Genomic DNA, 26,279 nt, shown 5'->3' on the forward strand with positions numbered 1-26,279 from the left:
TAAGTTCATTTGCTTTGATAAGCAAATCAATGTTCCTGCTGGTCTCAGCTTCATCTGCTAAAGCATCTACTTCTTCATTAATATCTTTAGTGTCCCTTTGAAGAAATTTTTTCTTCTGCTTCATATAATCAATTTCTTCCTCAATAATATTTCTTTTCCTCTTTGAATTTTCAGATTTAGTTAAAGATTTTTGTTCTTCTAAATACTGCATATATTTAGACCTTGCAGAAGCTGCTGCTGATCTCATTTCTTTATTTATTTTGATATTAAGAACACCTCCAGAAAATTTTATGTAATCAAATACTGTGCATTGAAAAATGTATGATGAGTCACTTAAATTTTCAATTTCAATTCCTTTATTTACAGAGAAGCCCCTTTCCACAGAGGCCTGTCCAAGTGAAAAGATAAGAATCATTTTCACTATTTTCCATACTTTTGAATAGTGAAAATCATGAAAATAAGAAGTGAGAAATGTGTCAAGAGAAAGATTTGGGGATCAAAAGTAGAAAATTTATGTAAATTTGTCTTAACTACTTTGTCTGGAAACTCTCCAAACTGCAGCAGAATTTCATCACAATCATTTTGTAAAACACGTTTATTCCGCATTAATACCGTTAGAACTATTTTCATTTTGTTCTGGGCTTTTTCTGGACTTTTAACCATCAATCGCGGGTCTATACAAGATGCATTTCGAATAAGAGAATAATTTATTGGACATTTAGACATTAAGTGTTGTACCATTGTTAAGACACATTGTTGACCTTCTTGTTTCAATGCAAAATTTTCAGCTTGTGAAATGTCCTTCTTGTGGCATTTATCATTCATTAACTGCTCAGCGATGAATCCCAAATAAACTTTACTTTTATCATTATAACAATTTGGATCATTAAAATTGAATTTATAAAGATTTTCTGCTTTAGTTATTTTTGAATATTCTAGTTTCAAAATTTTAAAGTGCTGAAGGCAATCATTTACAAGTTTTAAGATATCTTCAGCAAAAAAGGGAACAAGTGTTTTATCACTTTGATAATATTCAAGGAAAGGCAATAATATTTTCGACAGAGAGAGAAAAAAAATTTAATTTTATAAGAAATGTTTTATCTTTAGTTGCCTCCAAAATATTTGAGAAGGATTTCGATGAATTGTTTTTAAACTTTCCCATTTCAACTTTTTTAATGTTCAGTAGCAAGTCATCCCATATTTCAATGGCTCTTTCAACTGCTGGGACATTTTGCAACCATCGGTAAAAGCAGAACTTCACAGGTAGCTTTTTAAAGCCAGATATAATTAAAAAATCTTCACGTCTTGCAGGAGAATCTTTAAAAATCCAAAATAAGGAGGATAAGAATGATGGAATGTCCCAGCCAGTGGATGACATCACATGCTCGAAAGCATTGTTAAGAATGTGTAAACTACATGTCCCTAATGTCAAGCATTGAATGTTATATTCCTTTGTCAAGTCCTGTTGCAATAAATCATAAAATTTCCAGTTTACTGCAGGACCATCAATCGATATTTGTAAGAGTTTTGACAAGTCTAGTTTTTCAACACATTCAGAAAATTTGGATAAAATAATTTCACTTGTTGCATGCCCTATAAATGCAGAAGTAAGGCACTGAGTTCTGACATTATTTTCGTGATGCCAGTACCTCACATGAATATCTATTTGCTTCTTTTGATTTGTCAGATTAAGAGTCTCATCAAATAGTAATGAAAAAAACTCAACATTTTTACAATGCTTTAGTAACAAAGTTTTAAAATAAGGGCCAAGACCAAAATAACAGATATAAGCACATTTCTTTTCACCACATGAAAACTGTTTTCCAATGGAACTATCCGGGAACATTTTAGTGAATAACGGCCTAATATCATTGCAGGATTTAAAAGAATAAAAGGCTTTTGATGCACTTAAAAGCCCACAATATTTCTGCATCTGTAACTTCAGATTTGAAAAGAAAAGAATTGATTTTATTATTTTCTACACTTATTGATGTTGAATTAGCAGTTTACATCTTTTCCTGAAGTAGATGGTTCTTCTAACTTGACAAAATTCATGATACCGTTAGAAGAAACTCTGCAGTTGAGAAGGGAGAGATGTTTTGCACCTAAAAGGGACATTACATGCAAGGCATTAGTAAAATTAAGTATCCCATATATATGTATATAACGTATATATTATTATATATATATAATAAGAAATGTATACTGAAAATATACATTTTTTACAATATATATATATATATACAGTACAAAGTCCGAGATCCGAACATCCAGTATCTGGAATGATCTAAAATCCGGACCTCAAAGCCACCACCAACCAATTTTTTAGGGCTTTTTTGGAGGGAAGGGGTATGCATACTTGCCAACCTATGACACTCAAAAATCAGGAGATTTTTTTAAGAAATCAGGAGATTTTTCACAATGTTAAAAAGACTTTTTAAATGATAAAAATATAGTTTTTAATAATGAATTAACTTTAAATAGTTACTAAGTCTTAAATGCAAGCAAAACAAAAATACCTTAGACATAAAAAACATTTTTATTACTTTCATCGTTTTTTTAAAAAAAAAAGGCACTTTAATCAGTTTTCATACAAATGTTATGGACAGTGACAGATTTTGCTCTCGTTAAGAAAGAAACTTCATAATTTTGTTCACAGCAATTGCCACGTAGGCCTGCTTTCGCTAATAAAAGTTTTTCTAATGTGTCATCACTAATATTAGATCTAAATTTAGTCCTCGTTTTCGCAACAACACTGAAAATCCTCTCACACTGCATTACTATGGGGAACTGTCAAGATGGCCAACATAATTCTAGAGAGTTCACTATATTTTAAAATTACATCAGCACCTTTCAATTTTCCAATTAACCTCCACTGGGTGTCAATCCTAGCTGATTTTATAACTTCATCCAAGTTTTCTAATTGTAAACTGCAAAATTGCGACTGCAGTATATCAGTAGCAACATCAATATCATCATCTTTCATGACTAAACGAAGTAACACAGGAAATCTGTTCAAAAAGTACCTTATATCAAAAAAAGATGCATTTGCTAGAGCAGAAACATCAGCAACTTTAGCATGCAAAATCACTTCATCGTTGACTGGAAATTTATGTAGTGTGTAATCACATACTTGACAGAAGTAATTTCTAACATGAAGATAAAACTTATTTTTGTCTTCTTCTGAAAGTTCTTCCACTACTTTTGTAGTTGCAGCTCCTATTACCAAATCTTCATCTTCCTTCTGATTTTCTGTTTCACCATAAATCACATCATATATAGAATTACAAGACAAAACACAGACTGGTTCTACAAACTTTGATAAAATGTCTTTAAACAGATCATAAATCATTGATTGCAAAACATGAATTAATGGAATTCTGCTTTGTAGAATTGTGTTCAGAACATCGAATGATGGCAAAATGAATAGTAAAAAAAAAGCAAAAAGCTTTGTTAAGGTCCGAAGAAAAAAACATAAATATTCGTTCTTCAAAAGATAAACTTACAGTAATCGGAAAATGTTTCGTGTGTTGAGCAATTTTTTTTTTTTTATTTTGAGAGAAATTTGTATCAGCTTTACGCTTATATTTTGCAGTATTATTTTGAGAACTGCCAGTTGAATTGCTGAATGATGCAGAAATTACAAAAAATCAAAATTTTTCTCATTTCAGTATTATGCAGCTGTTGGAACTGTTTCAATTTTTCCTTTTTTTTAGAACTCCTTTAAAGATAATAATAAATATCAACAATATGTTCATCCACATTTAATGGTAAAGAAGCTGCCCCTTTTTCAGCTGCTAAATTTAAGAGCTGACAGGTGCACCCTCATAATCTGCAAATCTGAATTTGCCTTTCTTAAGATGCCTGCAGCACCAGTTTTCAAGCCTACCATTACTGGTGCATTATCGGCACCAAGCGCTAAGCAATTATGCAGAGGGACTGCATTTTATTTTAAAGTTTTAATAATTAGCTGTGCTATATTAAAGCCTGTCGAATGTCCTTCTAAAGTGGGGACAGAAAGTAAACTGCACTCAATTTCTGAAGACTCTGGATTAAAAAAAGAAACAACAATTGGATACAGTTTTGAATTGGTATTATTGCTTCCATCCGTAGAGAGGCAGAACGGAGCTGTTTTAATGCAATCAGTAACTGAAGATTTATTTTTCAAACCCATTTCTTTAACAATTGCACCTGTTTTGGTCCTTGCACTTGAGTATTTCTTAGCGATTTCACTATCGGGAAACATTTTTCTAAATAAAGCTACAGCGTGATCCGATGCATTCAGTGGCAGGTTGTGTTCCAGTAAAAAGGCAGAGAACAGACATTCTGCATTAATCACGTTTTGGTCTTTTGTTTCCGAAAAAAAATTTAATTTTTCGTTTTTTCAAAACAACTCATGTTGTCCTTGTGTTTTTGTGTACGCACATGTTTGAGAACATCTGCCCTTCCACCAAGCGAAATCGAAAAATCGCAACGACAGATGGTACACCTCGCAAATTTATTACATTTCCTTGAAGAAATAATGGAAGGAAAGTCAACTGTGTACGATTTTTGAAACGTGCACGAGTATTTCACCTTTCTCGCAGACATATCAAAAGACGATAATTTCTAAAACTATTTCCTAAAGGCACGTGTACTCACACAACTCAGGACAAGATAAACGAAATAGTGAAAGAACATCCAAAGAACGGCCAACGGCCTTGAGCTTGCTTTGTGGTCATTGGCTAATATATGCCAGATGACACGCAGTGGAGCTCGATGCCCATTGGACAACTGGAGAACGACGTTTCTGGATACGTATGCTGTCAATCACAAAGCAGAAATTCTCATCTGATTCGCAAGGTTTCATTTTAGATATAACCTAGAGAAAATTCAGTTGCTTTCAGACGTCCAAAATCACTTTTTTTTTTGTTCATATAACGAAGTATTAAGCCATGTTCCATAAAAGTCGTGAGAAATATTAAGAATAAGAAAAAGTCGGGAGAAATATATTGTAAATCGGGTTGGCGGGAGAGCGGTCGAAAATCGGGAGAGTTGGCAACTCTGGGTATGCTTTACACATGCGCATTAGACTTTTTTTCCTCATCATAAAAAAAACATGTCAGAAATCCCGATTCTTAATCTCAGTTTGGAGCTAAATAAAATATCTCATTATTGAAGAAATAATTATTTTAGCATAAATTTGTGTGATAAGTAACTTGACTCCATAGCTGCGTATCTGCTTGGCATAATCTCAAACTGAAACATTTGTTAATCTTACACCAACTAATATTTTATATCCTTGATGCCAAAATCGCAAATCATTATTTATTGTATTTTGCTTTCATAACCGCATTTTTATCAAGGGATGACAACTGAGTGATGACTCATGCAGCGACGCCAAAGAACAGAGTATTATCCGATTGCAGATTTAAGTTTAATGCGCGAAAATGTTGACAAGGGGAGATTTAACAGAAATTTCTTTCCTTATGCTAAAAATAGATTTTGTTAATGATATTCATAGGACAAATGATTATATTTAGTGCTATTTGAATTAAGAATAACTGTTTTGCTATTCACATAAAGACAGAACCAGCGCCAGCGCCAGAGCTCGCATGGCCGCACCAGGCGGCAGAATTTAGGGAAGTTAAACAGAAGTTTTTCATTGCGATGACAATGCCCCAATCATCAATCAATTAACGGAGGGCGAAATCTGTAGTATGGTTCTAAATCCAGAAAATACAGATACCGATAGTGAAGAAAGTAACAGAGAGGTTAATGAACGAGAAAAAATTTTGATTGACAAGTTATTCGGAATTCTCGACACAGCAATTACAGGACTTGAACAATGGAACTTAATAACTCAACAAGAAATTATATGTCTATAGTATTAGTCTAAAGTATCAGCAGAGAAAACAAATCAAACATCTCACATTGAAAGAAATGTTTAATAAAGTAAACATATAAATATTAAGCTCTTTTCTTTTGTAAATTTTGATACCCTTTAAATCATAAATGCTTCATTATTTCATAAATCACGATTTCATATTTTCAATTTTATAATTTCTACATGCCATCTTAGTAGATTTAAAATGATCTAATATCCGGAAAAATCTCAAACCTGAGATCGCCGAAGTCCCGAAAAGTCCAGACCTCAGACTTTGTACTGTATACTACCCAATAACTTTAGTAATTCATGAAAGTTAATTTTGCATCTAGTTAATTCAGGAAAATTAGTTTCAATTACTTGTTTTCAGCTTTAAAAATATTAAAAAATTTTTAATTAGTTATTTTCAACTAATAATTGTATCGCCACTAGCAAAAATTATGCATTACTATCAACAACATAGGTTTAAACCAAATACTTAATTGTCTAATGAAGCTTCAAAAGGTATTTCCGAACTTCATTTTTTCTCGGCTAGTGTTACCGAATTTGCCCTTGGTGACCTAAAATCGAAATGGAACCAACAGATTTCCCGCAAAATCGATAAATGATCCTCTGCAGAAATAAACTCATAATCCCGATATCCCATACATATAGTATATGCAAAAGAGAATAAACTCCGTAGAAGGTGATAAAAAATTAATTTATGGCTTAATTGAAACAAACACAGAAATTAAGCTAAGCAAAACCGTGTAAAAACAAATTGAAATGATAAAACGAAACTTAATTTTCATGTGAATTTTCAGCGCTGATTCTCCCATTCTAGAAATTTTAATTTGTTTCAGACAAAGACCACATTTAGCTTTATAAGGATTGTCATCCATCAATATCCAGTCTTTGTAGTCAGCTTGATGAAGCCACAGTTTATTAAAAATGCACTTTCCAGGTATCTCGTTTCTATTGGCGTCGGAAGGGTTATGGCCTTCCAGGTTGGGATTGCTCTAATTTTGGCAAATATTTTCATAATGCCCCCCCTTTTTTTTTCTCGAGCACCTTCATCATCACTTTCGCCTCTTAAAGAACTTACGGCTTCACGTCACGCTTTCGTCACAATCTGCCTAAATTTATGGATAACACCTGTTTCGAAAGATTGGGTGAACAGCCAATCAGACACAGACACGTTCGGGTAGCTAATCGTTTGCAACGCAAATCCGCCAACAGATTGGTTAAGAGCCGTGTCATTTTAATTCCACATTCATGAGAAATCGCAATTCACACTTAGCTAGTTTTATAACTGAATCAATTTTCTCTGAAGAGCAGTCGACAGTTGGACCACTGTGATTGCAGCTCACTTAGAGTCAATGTTAAAATGTTTCGTGACACATGAACTGCAGTAATATGGCATTTTAGATACTACGATTTTTATGCAGGGCTGGGCCCCACCTTACGTGTGTTGCACAGTTACTTAGGCAACATTTCACGAATGAACGTCTTATAGGCCGACACTTCCCCTCTTTCCACCAGACCTCAACCTCTGTGACTTTTAGCTATGGGGTTATCTCAAAAGCAGTGTTTATGGTGATAATCTAAACAATTTGGCAGAAATGAAAAATGTGATACACTGACATGTCTGTAACATTCCTCCTGATATGCTAAGAGCTGCTGTTGAGAATGCAGTAACAGGATTTAACTTGCTCTCGGAAAATGCTGGACGCTACATTGAACATGCTTTGTAACTCGTTTCGGAAACAATTAACCACATTTTAAACATATGTTTTTCATGTCTTATTTCATTTACCAATATTGTATACAGCGTTATCTTTCCACTGGTGGTGAGTTTTTGAATTTTTTTTTTTTTTTTTTTTCCCGCGGAAAATAAATTCCCAAAACCTCCTTTACACGATACCCAGGTTTGATAACATTTGGTCTGGTAGTTTTCCTTTTATGACCATTTCAAATTGGAACTTTAATTATAACTACCATGTAAATTAAACTTTAAAAGTCTGACAGTTTGGTTCACGTCTTAGCTTTAAAAATATATATATTTAAATATAATCTCTCATATTAATCCTCTTAGAAAGAATGTTTTAAGAAGCTAATTTTTCTCTCGCTTTATAGATTGTATAAAAAAACATGATCTTTAATATGATTTAGATTGTTTCAGCCGATATAAGAATCGGGTCACTCGGTGGTTCAGAATAAACCCTGCTGGACTGTTTTATTTCTTTGTCGTTTAGCAAAAATCTTTTAATTAAAATATTTATTCTTTGGACTTCGCTTTAAACGTTATTTAAATTGACTAGAAAATGAAAAGCTGTCTTCAGCTGAAACGCAATTCATGTAATTGATATTTTAAAAAATTGACAAGAATGCAAAATTTATGGAAGTCTAGCAATCGAAAAATCTTAATTTTCTTGTGTGAGCACTGAAAATAACTGTAGAAGGAAAGAAGAAAATTAGGAAGAAAAGTAAGCAAAAATTTGCAGGGAAATTTTGCTGTCAGACATGCCAAGATGTTTCAAAAAGTTGGACGCTTTTGAATATACTTTCAGGATACTTCAAAACGAAAGCACTTGGACGTGTACACCAGCAAATACTATCAATTGTTAACAGAAAAGACAAAAAAATATCATTGCAGATAAAAGTGAAGAGCGACTGGGTTTAGACTATATGGTTGTATAAATTTAAATTACGTTATAGAACATCATATCGCATCATAAATGGAGAATCCCATTATTTTCTCAGTCGAATTATTTGAAGATTTAGGAGTTTATCCAGTGATGTATGTGGATGTCACCTAAAGATGTTTTTTTTTTTTTTCCCTCCTGATGAAACAACGGCCGAGCGGTGAAGTCATTGAACACTGGTAGTTCGATCAGAGGTTCAAATCCCGCGAACTGGCTGGCTGCATAGGCGTTTTCCTGGTTTTCCCCATGTGTAATGTGTATGCGAACCAGTTTCCCTTAGAAAGTGCTCCATGAAGGCATCCCTCCTGTTAGGCAGATAGCCCTAGTGTGCTTTGTCATAATTAAATAAACCAAAACCTCTTGATAAAACCAGTCTTTCCTTTCATCTCATACCTTCAAAATGTTTAGCCTCTAAAAACTGATAAAGGCTCTGACCAAATACTTCGTGAAGAACTTTCTAAGGGAAACCAGCTGGCATACACAGTACACATGAGAAAATCCACGAAAACTCCCATGCAACCAGCCCATTTACCGGGATTCGAACCCCGGAGTGAACTACCAGTGTTCAGCGACTTTACCACTTGGCCCTTTTGTGCCTTTATGAAATGGAAGGCGATAACTTTATTTAAAATGATTGTCAGAAATATCAAGATATTTCGAAAAGTTGGATGCTTTTTAATATACTTGCAGAATGCCTAAAGAAAAAGAGCAAGAATAAAGTAGAATGCCTGAAGAAAAAGAGTAGAAAAAATAAATTTTTGCGTCAAATTTAGTATTTGTATTTTTTTTTTAAATTTAAAACCTTTTATGATATTTGATTCTTGCGATTTCAAAAATAAAATACTTGACTAAAATATGAATAACATTTTAAGAAACCAAATGTAGCATAAAATTGTGTAAAGCAATGGGCACAATGATAAAATTGTTTAAAGCAGTGTATGCAAGTCATCCTCAGTTAAAATGTCGGTTATACATCTCTCTTATTTATATATATCTTTTCTGAACGGAACATTGAAAGACATGTTAACTGTGCTTTAGTGTAGTTTCTCTTTTAATATATGAAGTTTTCAAACGCATCGTAGTCTGGGTTACAAAGTATTCTTCCAAAAGAAACGCAATTCAAATAAATAAAATCAAATTCTGAAAAATTTATACAGTCAAAAAACGTTAATTCACCCATAATCCGGACCTCAAAGCTACAAACTTTCTGCGCATGCGTAGCGTTGACACATGTGCGTAAGACCTTTACAGCTTCGAATTTGTGTGTGCGCGTGCGCAAAATACGTTTACGAATGCGCGTTTAATGTATAATGGGCGGTATAAGTTAAGCTAAAATTATCTAATCTATTTCAGTTAATGTTGCAGATTGCATTGTTCCTTAATCTTCGAATTGGATCCGGCTTATTATTTTTTGCAGACTGTTAGAGCAATTTTATACAAGTAAGCTTGAACTTTCGATTATGTCAAAAAGAATTTCTGATTCTGGAGCTGCCAAAGGATCTACAAAGCAAAAGCATGTTTCAATGTCCATCAAACAAATTTATATATTAAACAAATTTATTTTGATCAGCACTATAAGTGGAATTGCTGCAAAAAATGGATAAAGGCATATCCTTTGTTTATCTTTGACGCTGCGGCCGGGGCGCGCAATGAATTGGAAGTTGATCTGTCAGCACTATCCTTATCTTCAGGGCAGATGTTTTTATTTTATTTGGCTTATAATTACTTACTAAATGTAGTATTTCATTTCGATGTACTCCGTCTTTGATATGATTTAAATCAAATGCCTCGTCATTATAATTCGTTTCCGATAGCGAAGAAAGTGACAGAGGTATTGAAAACGAAAAAACTTCGATTGACAAATTAGTCGGTATTCTCGACACAGCAATTATAGGACTTGAACAGTGGAACTTTGTAACTGAACAAGAAATTATGTCTGTTTATAGAATTAAAGAGAATGTATTATCACATAAAAAACGAAGCAACTTAAACAACTTACATTGAAAGATACGTTTAATAAAGTAAACAAATAAATATTAAGCTTTTTTTTTTTTTTTTTTTTTTTGTAAATTTTGATACATTTTAGATCATAATTGTTCTTTATTTCGTAAATTACGGTTTCATATTTTTAATTTTATAATTTCTGCATGCCATTTTACCAGATTTAAACTGATGATCTATAATCCGGAAAAATCGATAATCCAGAGTCGCCGAAGTCCCAACGAGTCCGGATTAACGACTTTTGACTGTATTAATAAATGTATTTAAAATGCTCAGTTCGAAGGAAACATGCAATTTAAACAATTAAAATGAAATTCGAAAAAGAAAAAATTGCTTAAAATAATAACAGTTATAATAAAAATATAATATAAAGAATATTATTTTGAAAAAGGAACGATGGTGACTTTTTTTCCTCTTACGGGAAGGAAACTAGGTTGCCATATATTAAGAAGTTCACCAAGTGAACTATTCTTGGCGCAAACTGAAAAAAATCTGATGTGTACACCACAAGACTTCCTTGTACGGAATATTAAATTATACGCATTTTTTCTTGCATTTTATTTAAACTTATTAGATTGAATTAAACCTACTTCGACAATGCATAAACCACAATAGAATAAATGCATTCTTTAAAATTCACTTTGTTTACCATAGCGAGACTCTGGCGCTAGGTTTACTTAACAGTATTATATTTGATTCATATTATAACTCAGAATGCACAAAATGTATATCATTTAAAAAATTATCTAATCGTTGTCACATGTTCTATTCAAATACTATAATAAAGTTAGAACTATGCATAAAAGAAATTAAGCAAACAAAACAAAACAGAAACAGTTTTTCACAGACGATTGAGTATTTCTCATTTAATTAATTCAGTTCTCACTTCGCGAGAAGGCAAAAATATATAAAAACTCAAAATATCTATATTAAAAATTAGGAAGTAAATCTCAAACGCTTATTTCCTCGAAAAAATTCCAGAAAGAATTAAGCATGATTTAATTGGCAATAATAAATGAATGTGTTATCTTTGTTGTTGCAAAGCTAAGTTTCTCTAGATTGGCAACAAATCCACTAGTCTCCTGTTTCAAATGTAAACATCAATGGCCGCCATTAAAAACAGGCTTAGCGTCAATTAAACAACTTTAAAATTGCTGATAATTCTAAAAATATTGCACACAGATTTGCTAAAGGCATAAAATCCTTAAGCGGAAGATAAAAACAACATAATTCAATCATTTTTAAAGCAAAAAATGTACAATTTACAAACATATAAGAGTAAAGAAACTTAGATCAGTGAGCCGGGTAATAGAGTGGATATATATATAAATATATTTATATACGTTTGGTGCTGCCGATTGCAACCAAAATATGAGGTGCACATCTACATGTTATAGCAGTCCTATATACAAAATTTCAACGTTCTGAGGCTACTCATTTTTGAGTTATGCGAGCTATGTACGTACGCATGAACGTAAGTACATACGTTCGTACAGACGCCATGAAAAATTCTCTTCAGAATTAATTTTAAAGCAGTTTTATAATTTTTTTGAAGGAAAAGAGTATTTTATTCTGTCGTTACGTACAGATATGACGCAAAAACATCGTTAAATTGCATTCGATAGCGGTCAAAATGGATATTTTCGTTGAAATATGCTGCCTGAAACTTTTCGCGATTACAATACTTCCTTTTTACATCGTTAAATTGCATTCGATAGCGGTCAAAATGGATATTTTCGTTGAAATATGCTGCCTGAAGCTTTTCGCGATTACAATACTTCCTTTTTACTTCGTACAAGGAAATAAAAAAGAGCCAACATAAATTTGTGAATTTCTTCGTAAATTTCGCTCCAAATTTTACAAAATTTCATATTTAGGCGTAATTTGAGTTGTAGAATCGAAATATGTTAAAAAAAAAATGGTATGTTATTTCAGAAAAAGTCTGATTTTTGGTCAAAATACCTATGTTAGAATAGTGCTATATATAAATCTTATATATATCCTAAGTCGCGCTTTCGAGACATGAAGAACGCAATTTGAATTTTGTCAATCGGCCCAGTAGAACAGGAGATATAGAACTGTCTCATTTTTTTTAGCAGTGTACATATATATATATATATATATATAACATCAAATATAGAAAAAAATCCCAATCATTATATTTTATTGAATGAGCATGAATATGATTTTAAAATAATCTGTATCAGATTATTTTAAATCAGATTTATTTAATTATTTACAAATTTCTTCAATTTATAAAACTTGCACTTCAGTAAATTAATCCCATGCATTTAATGTTTCTTTCATAAATTCTTATCAAATGAACAAGAACTGCTATCAAGCATACAAATTTAATTTTAGTAATGGCAATGAACTTACTAATGAGACGATACTTTAGTAATTGGAAATATGTGTGTAATCAACTCATTAGTTCGATGATGGATGACTGTTTTCAAGGCACTGTAAACTGAATATAGCTGCACATCTGCAGCCCGCAATTCAAAATTTTTGTCTTCCTGACACTTGTGCATTTTAGACAATTTTGTTAAGAACTCCGACTTAAATCTGAGAGACACAGCTTTCTTCCTTTCTAATTCTTTTATCCTCTTTTTACCTTTAAAAGAAAAATTTTTAAAAGGCAGTTATTAAAAAACAGTAAGATAGTGTACTCATTAAAAGATATAAAAGCAATTTTAGAAATAAATCACAACAGCTAATATTATAATTTTAAAAAAATGATGAGGTGCATAGTTTAGCAAATGGTAAATGTAATGCATGCATCTAGGGATCGTTAAAAGCTTAAAAGGATAAACTTCTTAAGAAAACATGAAACTGATTTCTAAATTTATGAAATTCATCTCTATATCCCCCTCCAAGAAAACTATCAGACTACCTGATTTTAATTAAGTCTTCACTATCATTTAGATCATAGACTGGGATGGAAAACCATCAGTAAGCTTGAGGTTGGCCATTATCAAGTGGAAGTCGTGAAGGTTACAAGTATTTTGAATGATGGCATTCAGGTTACGCAACCATCATCAAAAGGCCTATTCAAAAGCTATGAAAAAATTTTCTAGGAAAACTGGATGTAAATGCCTACTAAAGCAGGTGTCACCCTTAGACTGCAGAAGAGAACATATCTTTTGTGGAGCCATCAGGCATATCATTTTTGGACACAGAAAGATTAGAGCAATGCATCTTCATTGATAAATTGAGATTCAATGCAGGATTCTCACTTTTTCTTCATCTTATGAATAATATGATGTGTTTTTTAAGTAAGAATTGTTTTTAAATATGGCCACTACAGTAGTGTGGTCAACACGCTGTGCATGCATGCTGAGCACCAACATCTATTAGTCAATAAAAGATGCCAAAATGAGAGCATTCTTTCACATTGATGTTTCTTGTACACAATTAAACACATTAAAATGCCTCACACAATTAAAAATACTGCCAACTGTGCAATACGCACTGTGATTTGTTTTCTGAATGCAAAAAGTGAGAATGCAGCCAAAATTCATCAAGAAATTTGTGAAGTGGCCAGAATAGCAAGAAAATGGGTTACACCATTTAAAGATGGTCATTTTATGCTGAGGAGCAAAATGGACGACCATGTATCATTATTGAAAGCTTAGTGCACAGAGCTGATGCAAGAGTTCAGGAAAACAGATTTTTTTTTTTTTAATTTTGCCATTATGTGATGAATTTCCTCAAGTTTGAAGGAATGTTCTTTATGAAATTATAGCAGAATGCTTAAATTATCAGAAGTTGTGCTCATGCTGTGTAATGAAAATGCTGACCAAGGTTCACAAAGACAATTGTGTAGCCAGTGCTTTGACTCTTCTTTACTAACACAGTCATACAAGTGACCAGTTTTTAAGCCAAACTGTCACTGGTAATGAAATATGGGTAGCTAATGTTACATCAGAATCAAAATATTATCCATGGAATGGAGGAATGCTACAATGATGACGATGATGTCAAAAACAACCCTGCTCCAGTGATTGGAATTCTCTGAAGATGGAATTCAAAAGCAGGTTGTATGATAAGAAGTGCCTTAATATTGGTGGTAATTATGTTGAAAAGTAGGTACATACTTCCATGTAAAAATAAAATTGTTAACAAAACTGTATTTGTGTGTGTGTTTTTTTAATATCAAAATGATAACTACTTAAAAAACATGCCTTGTACTAAGGCATGAACTTTTAGATGCTGTGCATAGCGGAAGATAATTCTGAAAGCTTCCTTATAAATGATGATTTTCATGCTCTAAATCAGAATCTATATCCGTTTTGCTCTTTAACCATTTAACTACCCCTTTTTCCCTTTCATTTGTACCTAACTGCATTTAAAACATTACTTATAAACTCCTCACATGGGTGTTTAAACTGGTCATTGATAATTGGATGACAAAGGGCAAATCCGAATGACTTCTACTCTGAAATGTCTTGTAATGGTTGCTTATAACTTTAATTAGTTGACATCACAAGCCTCAGCTAGATACATAATCAACAGAGATTGGTGATGTCAACTAGCTTGAGCTGCTTCAAGTGATAAAAATGAAAATAAAAACTCCAGAAAACTGGGTAAATAGTTTAGAAGATCAAATCCTTCATCTGGCTTAGAAATTGGGAATTAACAAAAATGGGATATTGGAATGAATTTTGAGATTCAGAATTTACTCAAAGTTTTGTCTGGCTCTAATAAACCATGTGTTAGATTTGAACACTAATGAAAAAGAAAATTTCACCAATTCAGACAATTTTCCCCCCATACTGAGCAACATTTTACAATGACTACTTCTTGGTTCTAGTTTACTGGCACTATGTTCTTCCAACTAAGAAAGGAATAATGGATCGCAAACACAAGACAAGAATTTTTTCCTTGCAGTACCTGTAGTCATGGGTTGATCATTTGCTGTGATAGATATAATATACAATTTATAGCATTTTAGGATAGGAATACAATTTTGAATTTTTTATAGCAGAACTCCATAAACAAGCACCAGATATATAATCACGGACTTAATACAAAAATGTATTTTAATATTTATAAAAATCATTAATACAGTCAGTTTAATATTTATAAAAATCATTAATACAGTCACCCATACATGCAAATAAAAAAGCTTCCAAAGCTTATTTAGTTCAGAAAATCTGCAAATCTTAAAAAAAGACAATTTGCTATTTGCAGAATTACTACATACTACCACAAAATCGAGAAAGCAAACTTGCACTCTCGGTGAAGCTATAAGTACAAGGATCGCATTTTTTGGAAGTGTAACATCCGCACATGCAGAATATGTATTAGAATGTGTGTAGAAAACTGGTTCGAAGGAAGCTGAACAACATTCACAACAGCATTACGTTTCATATGTTCCTGGCATGATGAACGAACATTGGTCAAGTTCTGCAAAAAGAAACCAGGAATAGCCAAGAAAACGGTATGGATTGGTACAATTATTTCCACAAGATCTATATCCTTGTAATAGTGGCAGCAGAAAAGGAGAAAATCAGTGTTGGTAGATGCATTGAGGAGATCGATGAAAGCATGCTTGCAGGACGCAAAAATAATCCTAGAAGAAGTCTGCCACTACAGTGGATTTTTGGAGACATTTGTTGTGAAACGAGCAAAACATTTCTTATAATGCTCCCCAATCATAGTCCACAGCACTAACGAACAAAATTAAAAATAACATCAAAGGAACGACCTTTTTTTTCTGATTGATAGAAGCAGTGAAAAATCTGGGTATATCCATTGTAAAGTAAATCACAAATATAACTTCATCGATACTGAAACTGGTACACAAATGCAAAATATAGAACGCATATGGGTTAGTACTAATGGCAAAATGAAAAGCTCTGTGGTACAGCTTGCCACCACCTCGAGTCCTACATACAGGAGTTTCCTGGAGGAAAAGACAAGCTGAAAATGATGTGTTCAGTGTTGTTCCAAAGACAACTGCTGAACATTTCCCATTGGAAACTATACTCCCCTGTGATGCATTTGATGAGAAAGAACCAAATTATATTTGTCTTCACTAAAAAATTGTATGTTTCATTACATTACAGGATGTAAAACAATAACTTATAGATGAAAATAATGTGATAAAATAATCCATTTTACTCATATATGTTAATAAATTCAAAGATACTATAGCTCACAAAATACAAACAGATTAGTTAGATTTAACAGAATTTTGTAACTAACATATAAATTTGCATTTTAGAAAAAGAAGTTCTTTTCAAAAACAACTTAAGCCTTTTAAGGAGTACACAGGATACAGGATATGTATAAAACATATATACTAGCAATATTATATCAGATATTTTTCTCCAATATTCTGAATTTCCAGTTCTTACGTTCTTGATACTATTTTAAAAATAATATCAAAATCCAGAAGAATATTTTTTTCCTTCTGATACTACTTATTGATATTCCAGTAATAATTATAATATAGTCACTTTTTTTTAAATTTAGCTTTATTTCTAACGAGCATGCCTTCAGGAAAATTAATTTGCAATTAAAAACAAACTTAAATTTTTGCCAGCAAGTTGACAACAGCAGTAGCCTTAAATTTGTTAAATTGAATAACATGAATTAAGTAAATTATTACATGTATATCAAGCAAATATAAGCGTACTACTGATTGTTCAGTTTTTAAACATAAAATTTCTTACATATGATTAAAAAATATTAATAAATTATGCTATCAATAGTTCTTAATATGAATGTATTAAACATATATTACAAGAATGAAAAAGAAAAACCATATAGTATTATCGCCCAAAATAAAAAAGGAATATTATAAAATATTTTTAGGAGATATGAAATCAAGCAGAATTTTAAAACCAACGCCTAATTCCTCCTGACAGAAGTATGTTTAAGAAAGTAAAACTTGTTTCACAATCAATCATACAAATAACTTTTTTTATGACTTAGTAATTTAGGGGGGAGTGAAAAAAATAATTCATCATTTTTAATACAACTTTTATTCAACTATCTTAAGACAAATTTTGTTTAAATATGCATGTAAATAAAAATAAATAAATTACTTAATGTTTCATCACCCACAGCAGAGGAACAAACATTGCTCTAAGTCAAGAATCAAAAAACCTTCTTTAGGTTGAATCCGAGATTCTTAGAAGTGAGTAAACAAAAGAAAAAAAAAGAAAAGGGAGAATGAAAAAGAAAGTGCATTTGAAAATAACTTCAAGAATTTCAGAAGGACAAAGGAAGAAGACGACAGAAAAATAAAATTCAAAAGAGATATCTTTATAAAAACACAAGAAGTAATTACTTTTTACAGTGAATTAATTGACACTGAAGAAAACAAGTATGTAAGGTAAAGAGTAAACAAAAGCAAGCAGGTAAATAATCAGAAAAGCAATTTTTAATTTAATGTCAACTGAATGAGCATTATGGTTACATTGTGTAATAAATTTTTTTTTTACATTATTATATAATTTTAAGGATTAACTTTAGAAGCTAAAATAAATCAGATAAATTTTCTTACCTCTTTTCGTATGAGGCAATTTTATTGCCAACAAAGAATTTGATGACAAATAAATATACACATTTATGCTAGAAATTCAAACACTGTAATTTATATGTAAAAATACTTTAATTTATGCTTTCCTAATAATTAAAAATTATTAGGAATAATTAAAAATTTCACCTTTTAATATTTCTTCTTTACAGCTCTTTATACTTTCCTTCAGCAAATATATTTTCTCCTTGCATTTGTATATGTCTAACTTCTAAAAGAAAGATATCAAATGAAATATAATTTCATTAACCAACTATTTCCGTTCATTGAACATTTGCACCCACAGACACACACATTCATTGCATTAATTAAATTTATGTCCCTTGAAAATGATATATAAGAAAACTTTTCTAATAATAAATTATATATATATTTCTGGAAACAGAAATGTTAAATTTAAAGGTTTTGAATTAATTCCTATCCTTTACTTTTTATAAGTTATTATAAAACTAAGTAGTCAGGATCTAACATAAAAAATAACACTTAAAGGCAAAAATATGAGACACGTATTCAGAGAGGATGCTATATCAAAGTAAGTCTCCGATATATCTAAGAAAATTAATTAAAAAAAAAATGACTAGATATTTTTTAATCATTTCTCTGAAAGCAAAAACAACTTTTAAAGGGCAAAGTGGTTCACAGCCCCACCCCCTCCCAAAAGAAATAAACTGAGGATTCTCATAGACCTCATGAGTACCCTACTTTAATTGCTTTACACTCATTTTAACAGTTTGCAAATTTGGACACAAAATGCCTAATTCCATCTCGATTCTTCATTTTGTGAAGCATGTTTTAGAAAATTCTATTCAAGTAGCTAATGCTTTTTTTAGGCATATTTTTGGACAGATTGATTGTACCTGATATTAATTTCACTTCTGCTACCATTTTCACAAGAGTTATTTTCACAGATAGCATATAAGACACCTTTATATAATAAATCCCACTTCATCATCATATTTACAAAATCATATAGACAAGGGACATCTACATAAAAGTGAAAGCATCTTTTATGGTAAGTTTTACATTTATATTCTTATAATAGGTCTTATACAAGGTAGATGATCATCATCCTTGTATAAAAATACACTGCTTTTACTCAAAGTGTAACTCTGAAGACTTGCCATCTTAAAATAATCCTGAATGCTGACACTGATCACATGATGAAGCCTTATCTAAAAGGTAAATTGCATCTAATATATTTTAACCTTTGGCTTTAATTCCATCTTTTTTTTTTTTTTTTTTTTTTTATGTGAAAGGTTTAAAATCATCTGAAAAACATTTGAAACTTCTAACTACTTCACTTTTAAAGATATTAACTTACAAATGATAAGTTAATAACTATAACAGTAATTGACAGATTCAAGTGTTTCACTTTTGATTACTTTTCTAAAAAATTTTGCATCTACTTTTAAAACTTTTAATGCAACTGTAATTTTGCTGTTAAATTGCAGTTGCATTTGATGGGAGAAATGCAGATTCTTCACAGAAACGTGTGACAGTTATCTATCACATACACACATACAAATTATAACTTAGATTAGCAACAGCCCTTTACTCCTCATTTTAATTTGGCTATTTCCCCTTTCTGTTTTAAAAATAGAAATTGCTTTTAACTTTTCTAGACTGCATCATTAACATAGTAATCCATATCATATGACTTTTACATAACACTCTAACAAAAACAACTTACATAAAACTTCAGTCAATAATAATTTTAGAGCTTTACCCAATCAAAATGAAATCTAAATCCATTGGGTTTCTTTGTCCAGGTTCGAATTCTCTTGATTAATTAAACTGTAATATATTACAGTTTAATGCTTGCATGGGTGTAAATTGTCTGTTCCCTCATAGGAGATAACGGTGCCCACTTATTAGGTGCCTCCACAATAAAATGGCCACCACTTCTGGCCATAGGAGTGGATAATGCTGATAAGTAAAGTGCTCACAGTTTGATTACAAAATAAATAAATAAAAATATTCTATAGATTTCTTCATGATTCAAATATTGTTGCATTATTACAATGATTGCTCATTGCATTAAATTGACAAAAGCTTTTAGCATCATACATGCATAACGGAGAAGAAAATCTTTTAGACACAAGTCATACATTCAACATGGTTTTATTGCTGGACTTTCTTGATAACATATATTCTCAATTATGCATCATTTTGGATGTAAAATCCACTCCACTCCACAATTTTATACAGCTTATCACATCTTTAAACAATGGGCAACATAGACAGGTGAATGATATGTACCACGGGCAAGAGGGAAGCAGAAAGTAAGTTAACATCAGTGATATTTACAGAGGTGGTTCTGTGTTGAAATTTTGATCTGTGATTGGATAAGAGCTGCCCCACTGCACGATTACATAAGATGACATGACCGATTAATTTTGAGATGGCACACTTTAGATTCATTAAGACAAGAAGGGGCAGTAATCAAATTAAAATGAGGAATAAAAAAGACTGTTGCCATATTAAAAGTTAATTGTTTTCTTTCACATTTATATATATGAAAGGAAAAAACACTTTCCTGCAGTTTTTAATATCCATATGCTATTTTAATATTCTCATTAGAATAATGATAGCACTTTTGAAGCATCGTGGTTTGATTTATTTTCTATTGTTTATTTCTATATTTGACCTCTTAATGCACTTTTCAAGTTTCATCATGAGTTAATTTATAAAACATTCTTCACTTAATTTAACTGAAAATGATATTGGCAATATTCAAACATTAGCTTCTGCCACACATTAAGAATTCACTTACTTGTAGTTTCCTTATTTGCAGACACAGCTTCTTCCAATAATACACTATGTCAGGAGTTCTCAACCGGGAGTATTTCATAGTTTCAGGGGAAAAAGTGATTAAACTTTTATTTACCTGGTCAGTATTTAGTTTTAGTTAAAACGGAAATTTGTTATGAATATTTAAAAAAAAAAAAAACTTTTTATTTGAATTTTGTATTTATCAATATTTTTTGTTGTTTATTAATTAAAGAAATTTAAAAATAATCTAAATGTAAATAAAAGCATATATATTTTCAAGTTTTGGAAATTGGGATAAGCTTCTAGCAGTGCTAAAAGAGGTGCATAGAGCAAACCCTGTATTATGCTATGCTATATTTTTTTTATAAGCAACCCAAATTCCTATTATGGCACATAAAGCTTAAATCCCTGGCATATATTTCAGCCTTAGTTTTTTATAATTAGTCCATTACTGTTGATTTCTTAGCCATAATAATAAAACTTTGTTAAGGTATTTCTCACATTTAAAAAAAAATTTTTAGAACTCGCCAGATTTTTATCAAGAATCAGTGAAAATAGCTTCTCTGTTTTTCTGAAACACTGATACAGTAAACTGGGGGAAAAAAAAAAAGAAAAAAAAAAAAAAAAAATCATGTTTTTTTAACCTACAATAAAATTATTTTAAGCACAATGTCACTTAATAACCTTTCCACAAATTGCACTAGCTTTTTATTTTATACTTATAATTGTTTTTGAAAAAATGAAAATAGCATTCTACCTAAATAAAGAAACTTAAGTTAATCTAATCATCTAAATTATATAGATTTTTTTTTAGATTCATTCTCATACTATCCAGAACATAGTTATTGGAAAACTGATTCAAGAAAGGCTAACAAAATATAGAGCTCAAGAATATTTCAGCGACCAATGTGTTGTTTATCATTTCCTTAAAAACATCTTTAATATCTCACCATTTAAAAATGTGTAAAGAAATAAGAATGTTTATCTGCCATTTCAAAAGTTAATCGAATTGAAATATGACTACAATATATAAAATTTTCACAGCTATCAGAAGTCTATTACTTCAAATTTTTTCTAATAAATTAAAAAATAAAGAGGTGTTTTCCAGAACTCACAACGCTACAGGAAAGGAAATTCATCTCGCTTAATGTCTGATTTAAGTTTCCTTTGGCTGACTTTATTCAAATGCTTAGATTGTAAATTCTTGGAGGAGGGGGACAATTTCACAGGAGACAAAATTTCCTCATACATGAATTTGCATCAAAAAGAATGCAATTGACCTTCCATATTAATCAATTATTTATTTTATTTTTCATTAAAGAGGATAAGAATGCCAATGTAAGTGTATAATGAGGTCTTATACTAAGGCTTAGGCTGAAAATAGTGAAAATGTTATTTATATTAGCCAAAATGTTCTTTTTACTCCTTCTTAAACATGAGAAACCTAATGTAATTAAGAACAAGCCAAATTTAGAATCAAAATGCTCCTTTTATCCATAATTTCATATTAACTTGTAATTATCTGATATTAATTGCATTCCTTTAGTGATATAAAAATTGTTTTAATACAGTCAAAAGTCTTTAATCCGGACTCGTCGGGACTTTGATTTCGGTTTTTGTGGATTACAGATCATCAATTTAAATCTGGTAAGATGGCATGCAGAAATTATAAAATTAAAAATATGAAACCGTAATTTATGAAATAACGAGCGATTATGATCTTAAGGGTATCAAAATTTACAAAAAAAAAAAAAAAAAGCTTAATATTTATTTGTTTACTTTATTAAACATTTCTTTCAATGCGCGTATGTGTAAAGCATACATTACGCATAGTTGAAATTAGAAAATTGCAACCAGAAAACTATTTGATGTGTATTTGTGATATTTATAATGACGAGGAAATTGATTTAAATCATGTGAGTACATCAAGATGAAACACTACATTTAGTAAGGAATTATAAGCCAAATAAAATAAAAACATCTGCCCTGAAGATACGGATAGTGCCGACAGATCAATTTCCAGTTCATTGTGCGTTGCGACGCCCCCCCCTCAAAGCAGCGTGAAATTGATAAACAGATTTTTGAAGGTTTAGAGAAACAAAGGATATGCCTTTATCCATTTTTTTGCAGCAATTCCACTTTTTGTTTGATGGACATCGAAACATGCTTTCGCTTTGCAGATCCTTTGGCAGCTCCAGAATTGGAAATTCTTTTTGACATAATCGAAAGTTCAAGCTTACTTTAATAAAATTGCTCTAACAGTCCGCAAAAAATAATAAGCCAGATCCAATTAGAAGATTAAGGAACAACGCAATCTGCAGCATTAACTGAAATAGATAATTAGATAATTTTAGCTTAGCTTATATCGTCCGTTATATACATTGAATGCGCATGCGTAAAGGTGGTCAGGATTATAGATCATTCTGGCTGGATTAAAGACTTTTTACTGTACTATGAAATGTATGAGAACAAATAATAGTATAAATGTGGGTAATAGTTGCTATGATAAATGCACTCAACCACAAGCAGTTCTGAAAAGCTTTGGTACTCAAAGGTTAAAAATATATGATTTAAAAAACTTACCACATTTTCAATTTTCTTCTTTTTAGAAAGTGCATGTTCAAACCTAAAATGTTTAACCATGCATGCAAATTTAAGAGTACATTTTTTAATCTTATAACAGTTGCATTTATGATTTAATTAAATTCCATACAAATTATACAGAATTTAGCAAGTAAAAGTATGGTTAAATGTTAATATACAATGAGATTTTATTTTAAAGAAACTGCATATATATGGAATTGCATATACACTGCACAATATAAGTATGCATTTTGTCTAAATCCATACTCAGAATTTAAAATGACAATGCTTTAAATATCTATAATAAATCACTATATTATAAGTTCTGTTAATTACACATAATGATTTTATACAATTTTAGGACTAAATGTATTCAGTCAGTGCTTGCGAAGATGCCAAATGCTAACTAGCAGCAACAGTTGCTAGCACATTTAGAATTAATTAATAAAATGAAGAGGTTCAGTAAAAAAAATTACGACTTATAAAATAAATAAAAACTTATCACTGACTGCAGTTCAGCTTCATCAAAGTGCTGCTATAATTTTATTACACATTGTAGTGGCCCAGTTAGTGCATGAGAAATAATTATTTTTTATTTCATATATTTGTTCATATATTTAATTATTTTATAAAATTAACTTTAATATTTTGTTAATATTCATATTTATATTTAAATTTCTTTATGCTGAATAGCAAATAGTTCTAGTTCTGATTCATGATTGCTAGGTTTCAAAACGTTGCTCGTAGCGTCGCATTTCAATAGCTGGAAAATAAAATGCAATAACTTAGCTATTTGTTTATAATTCATGCTGTTACTAGTCATAAATTAATTTTAAACATTAGTAGCCAAGGCTACATCCTGGTGACCCTGATTAATTTTCGAAATGTCAACAAATGACTCTTCTGAAACTGCTATGAAAGATACGATGCAGTCACCGGAGCTTCATAAGGTGAGTGTAAAAATACCTCCTTTTTGGATTGATAAACCGGAAATATGGTTTTTTCAAGTTGAAGCTCAGTTCAAAATTAGTAATATCGTTTCAGAAGAAATGAAATTTAATTATTTAGTTTCACAGCTTGAACCTAAGTTCGTCGAAAATATTTGGGACATTGTAACGAACGATAGTGCCACACAATATTCGGATGCTAAAATTAGGTTATTACATTTATTCAAAGAAAGTGAAAATGTACGAATTAAACGTTTGATTACTGGTATCGAACTTGAAGACATGAAACCAAGCCAACTTTTGCAGAAGTTGAGATCAGTTGCTACTACAGATGTGTCTGAAAATCTAATCAAAACTTTATGGCTGGAGAAGCTACCTGACTCCATAAAAAATATATTATTAGTTAGTGATGAAGATGTAACCAAGTTAGCGTCTATGGCAGATAAAATTAGTGATATGAATCGGAAACCAGAAGTATTTAGTACTAATGCTCCTTCCGTTCCCGCAAATGATTTGTTGCAAAGAATTACCTTTCTTGAACAAAAAATTGATCAAATAACCATTCGCTCAAGACGCAGGGACTCGGATTTACGTAATTCACGTTCACGATCTTGAAGCCGATCTCGTAAACGATATGACCCTACTGGCAAATTTTGTTTTTATCACTTTCGTTTTGGAGCAAAATGCACTCCAGAGAAATGCAAGCCTCCGTGTGCTTAAGTAAAAAACGATTTCAAAAAACAGGAAAACTCGAATCTGCAGTAGGTTCAGCGGCAAACGCTGCTGCAGAAAATATGAAGGATTGTCGCAAATTTCGTTTATTCGTTCGTGACCGAAGATCAAATTTGCACTTTCTTATTGATAGCGGAGCTGACGTAAGCATAATTCCTGCTACTTCACAGAATAAATGTAAAACTGAATATAAACTGTATGCAGCTAATGGCACAGATATTTCCACTTATGGCATAAAAACGCTAACTCTTGATTTGGGATTACGTCGTGATTTTTAGTTTTCCATTCATAATTGCTGATGTCACAAAAGGTATTTTAGGAGCTGACTTTCTTCACAAATATAAATTGCTTATCGATATAAATAAGAAAAAATTAATTGATGGCGTAACACAGCTTTGTGTCCAGTGTGATGTCGCTGCTATTTCCAGTGATTACTCAGTAACCACATTAAATAAATCCATAAAAATTTTCGATTTACTGCCGAAATATCCCGAAATTTCTAAACCTAACCTTTTTCCTACACAAATTAAACATGGTGTTACACATTATATTACGACTGATGGTCAACCCGTTTATTCAAAGGCACGACAGCTCGATCCAAAACGCTTAGCTATAGCTAAAGAGGAATTTAAATTTATGCTTGACAATGGAATAATTCATCCATCAAACTCCCAGTGGTCAAGCCCCTTGCACCTTGTTACGAAAAAGGATGGTTCATATCGTCCTTGCGGAGACTACCGACGATTGAATGCGCAGATACCTGATCGATACCCAATTCCTCGCATTGAAGATTTTCATCATATTTTAAGAGGTACAAATATTTTTTCTAAAATTGATTTATTCAAAGCTTATTTTCAAATTCCCATTGCAGAAGAAGACAAATGTAAAACGGCTATCATCACTCCTTTCGGTTTATACGAATTTAATGTAATGAGTTTCGGCTTAAAAAATGCTCCTGCAACGTTCCAAAGGTTTATTCACGAAGTCTTTAGAGGATTAGAATTCGTTTTTCCCTATTTAGACAATATACTCATTGCATCCAGTACCCATGAAGAACACGAAGATCACTTTAAATTAGTTTTCGAAAGATTACATACATTTGGGTTAAGAATTAATGTTTCAAAATCTGTCTTTGCTGTTCCCCA

General features: G+C 31.4%; 1 protein-coding gene across 1 annotated transcript in view; it reads right to left on the bottom strand.

Annotated features, from left to right (window-relative positions):
• The window catches only part of Atg14 (autophagy related protein 14), a 108,824-nt gene that overhangs the window by 66,306 nt on the left and 16,239 nt on the right, over positions 1-26,279 (bottom strand). The window contains exons 3-5 of the mRNA XM_035350123.2: positions 23,456-23,498; positions 18,230-18,311; positions 12,931-13,165 (exon numbers count right to left, since the gene is read on the bottom strand). Of these exons, the coding sequence (XP_035206014.1) occupies positions 12,931-13,165; positions 18,230-18,311; positions 23,456-23,498 (360 nt within the window). The remainder of the gene's footprint in view (positions 1-12,930; positions 13,166-18,229; positions 18,312-23,455; positions 23,499-26,279) is intronic.

This window comes from Stegodyphus dumicola, chromosome 1 (assembly GCF_044657685.1).
Source record: "Stegodyphus dumicola isolate Sdum_Otavi_A_Nest chromosome 1, ASM4465768v1".
Taxonomy (NCBI): Eukaryota; Metazoa; Arthropoda; class Arachnida; order Araneae; family Eresidae; genus Stegodyphus; species Stegodyphus dumicola.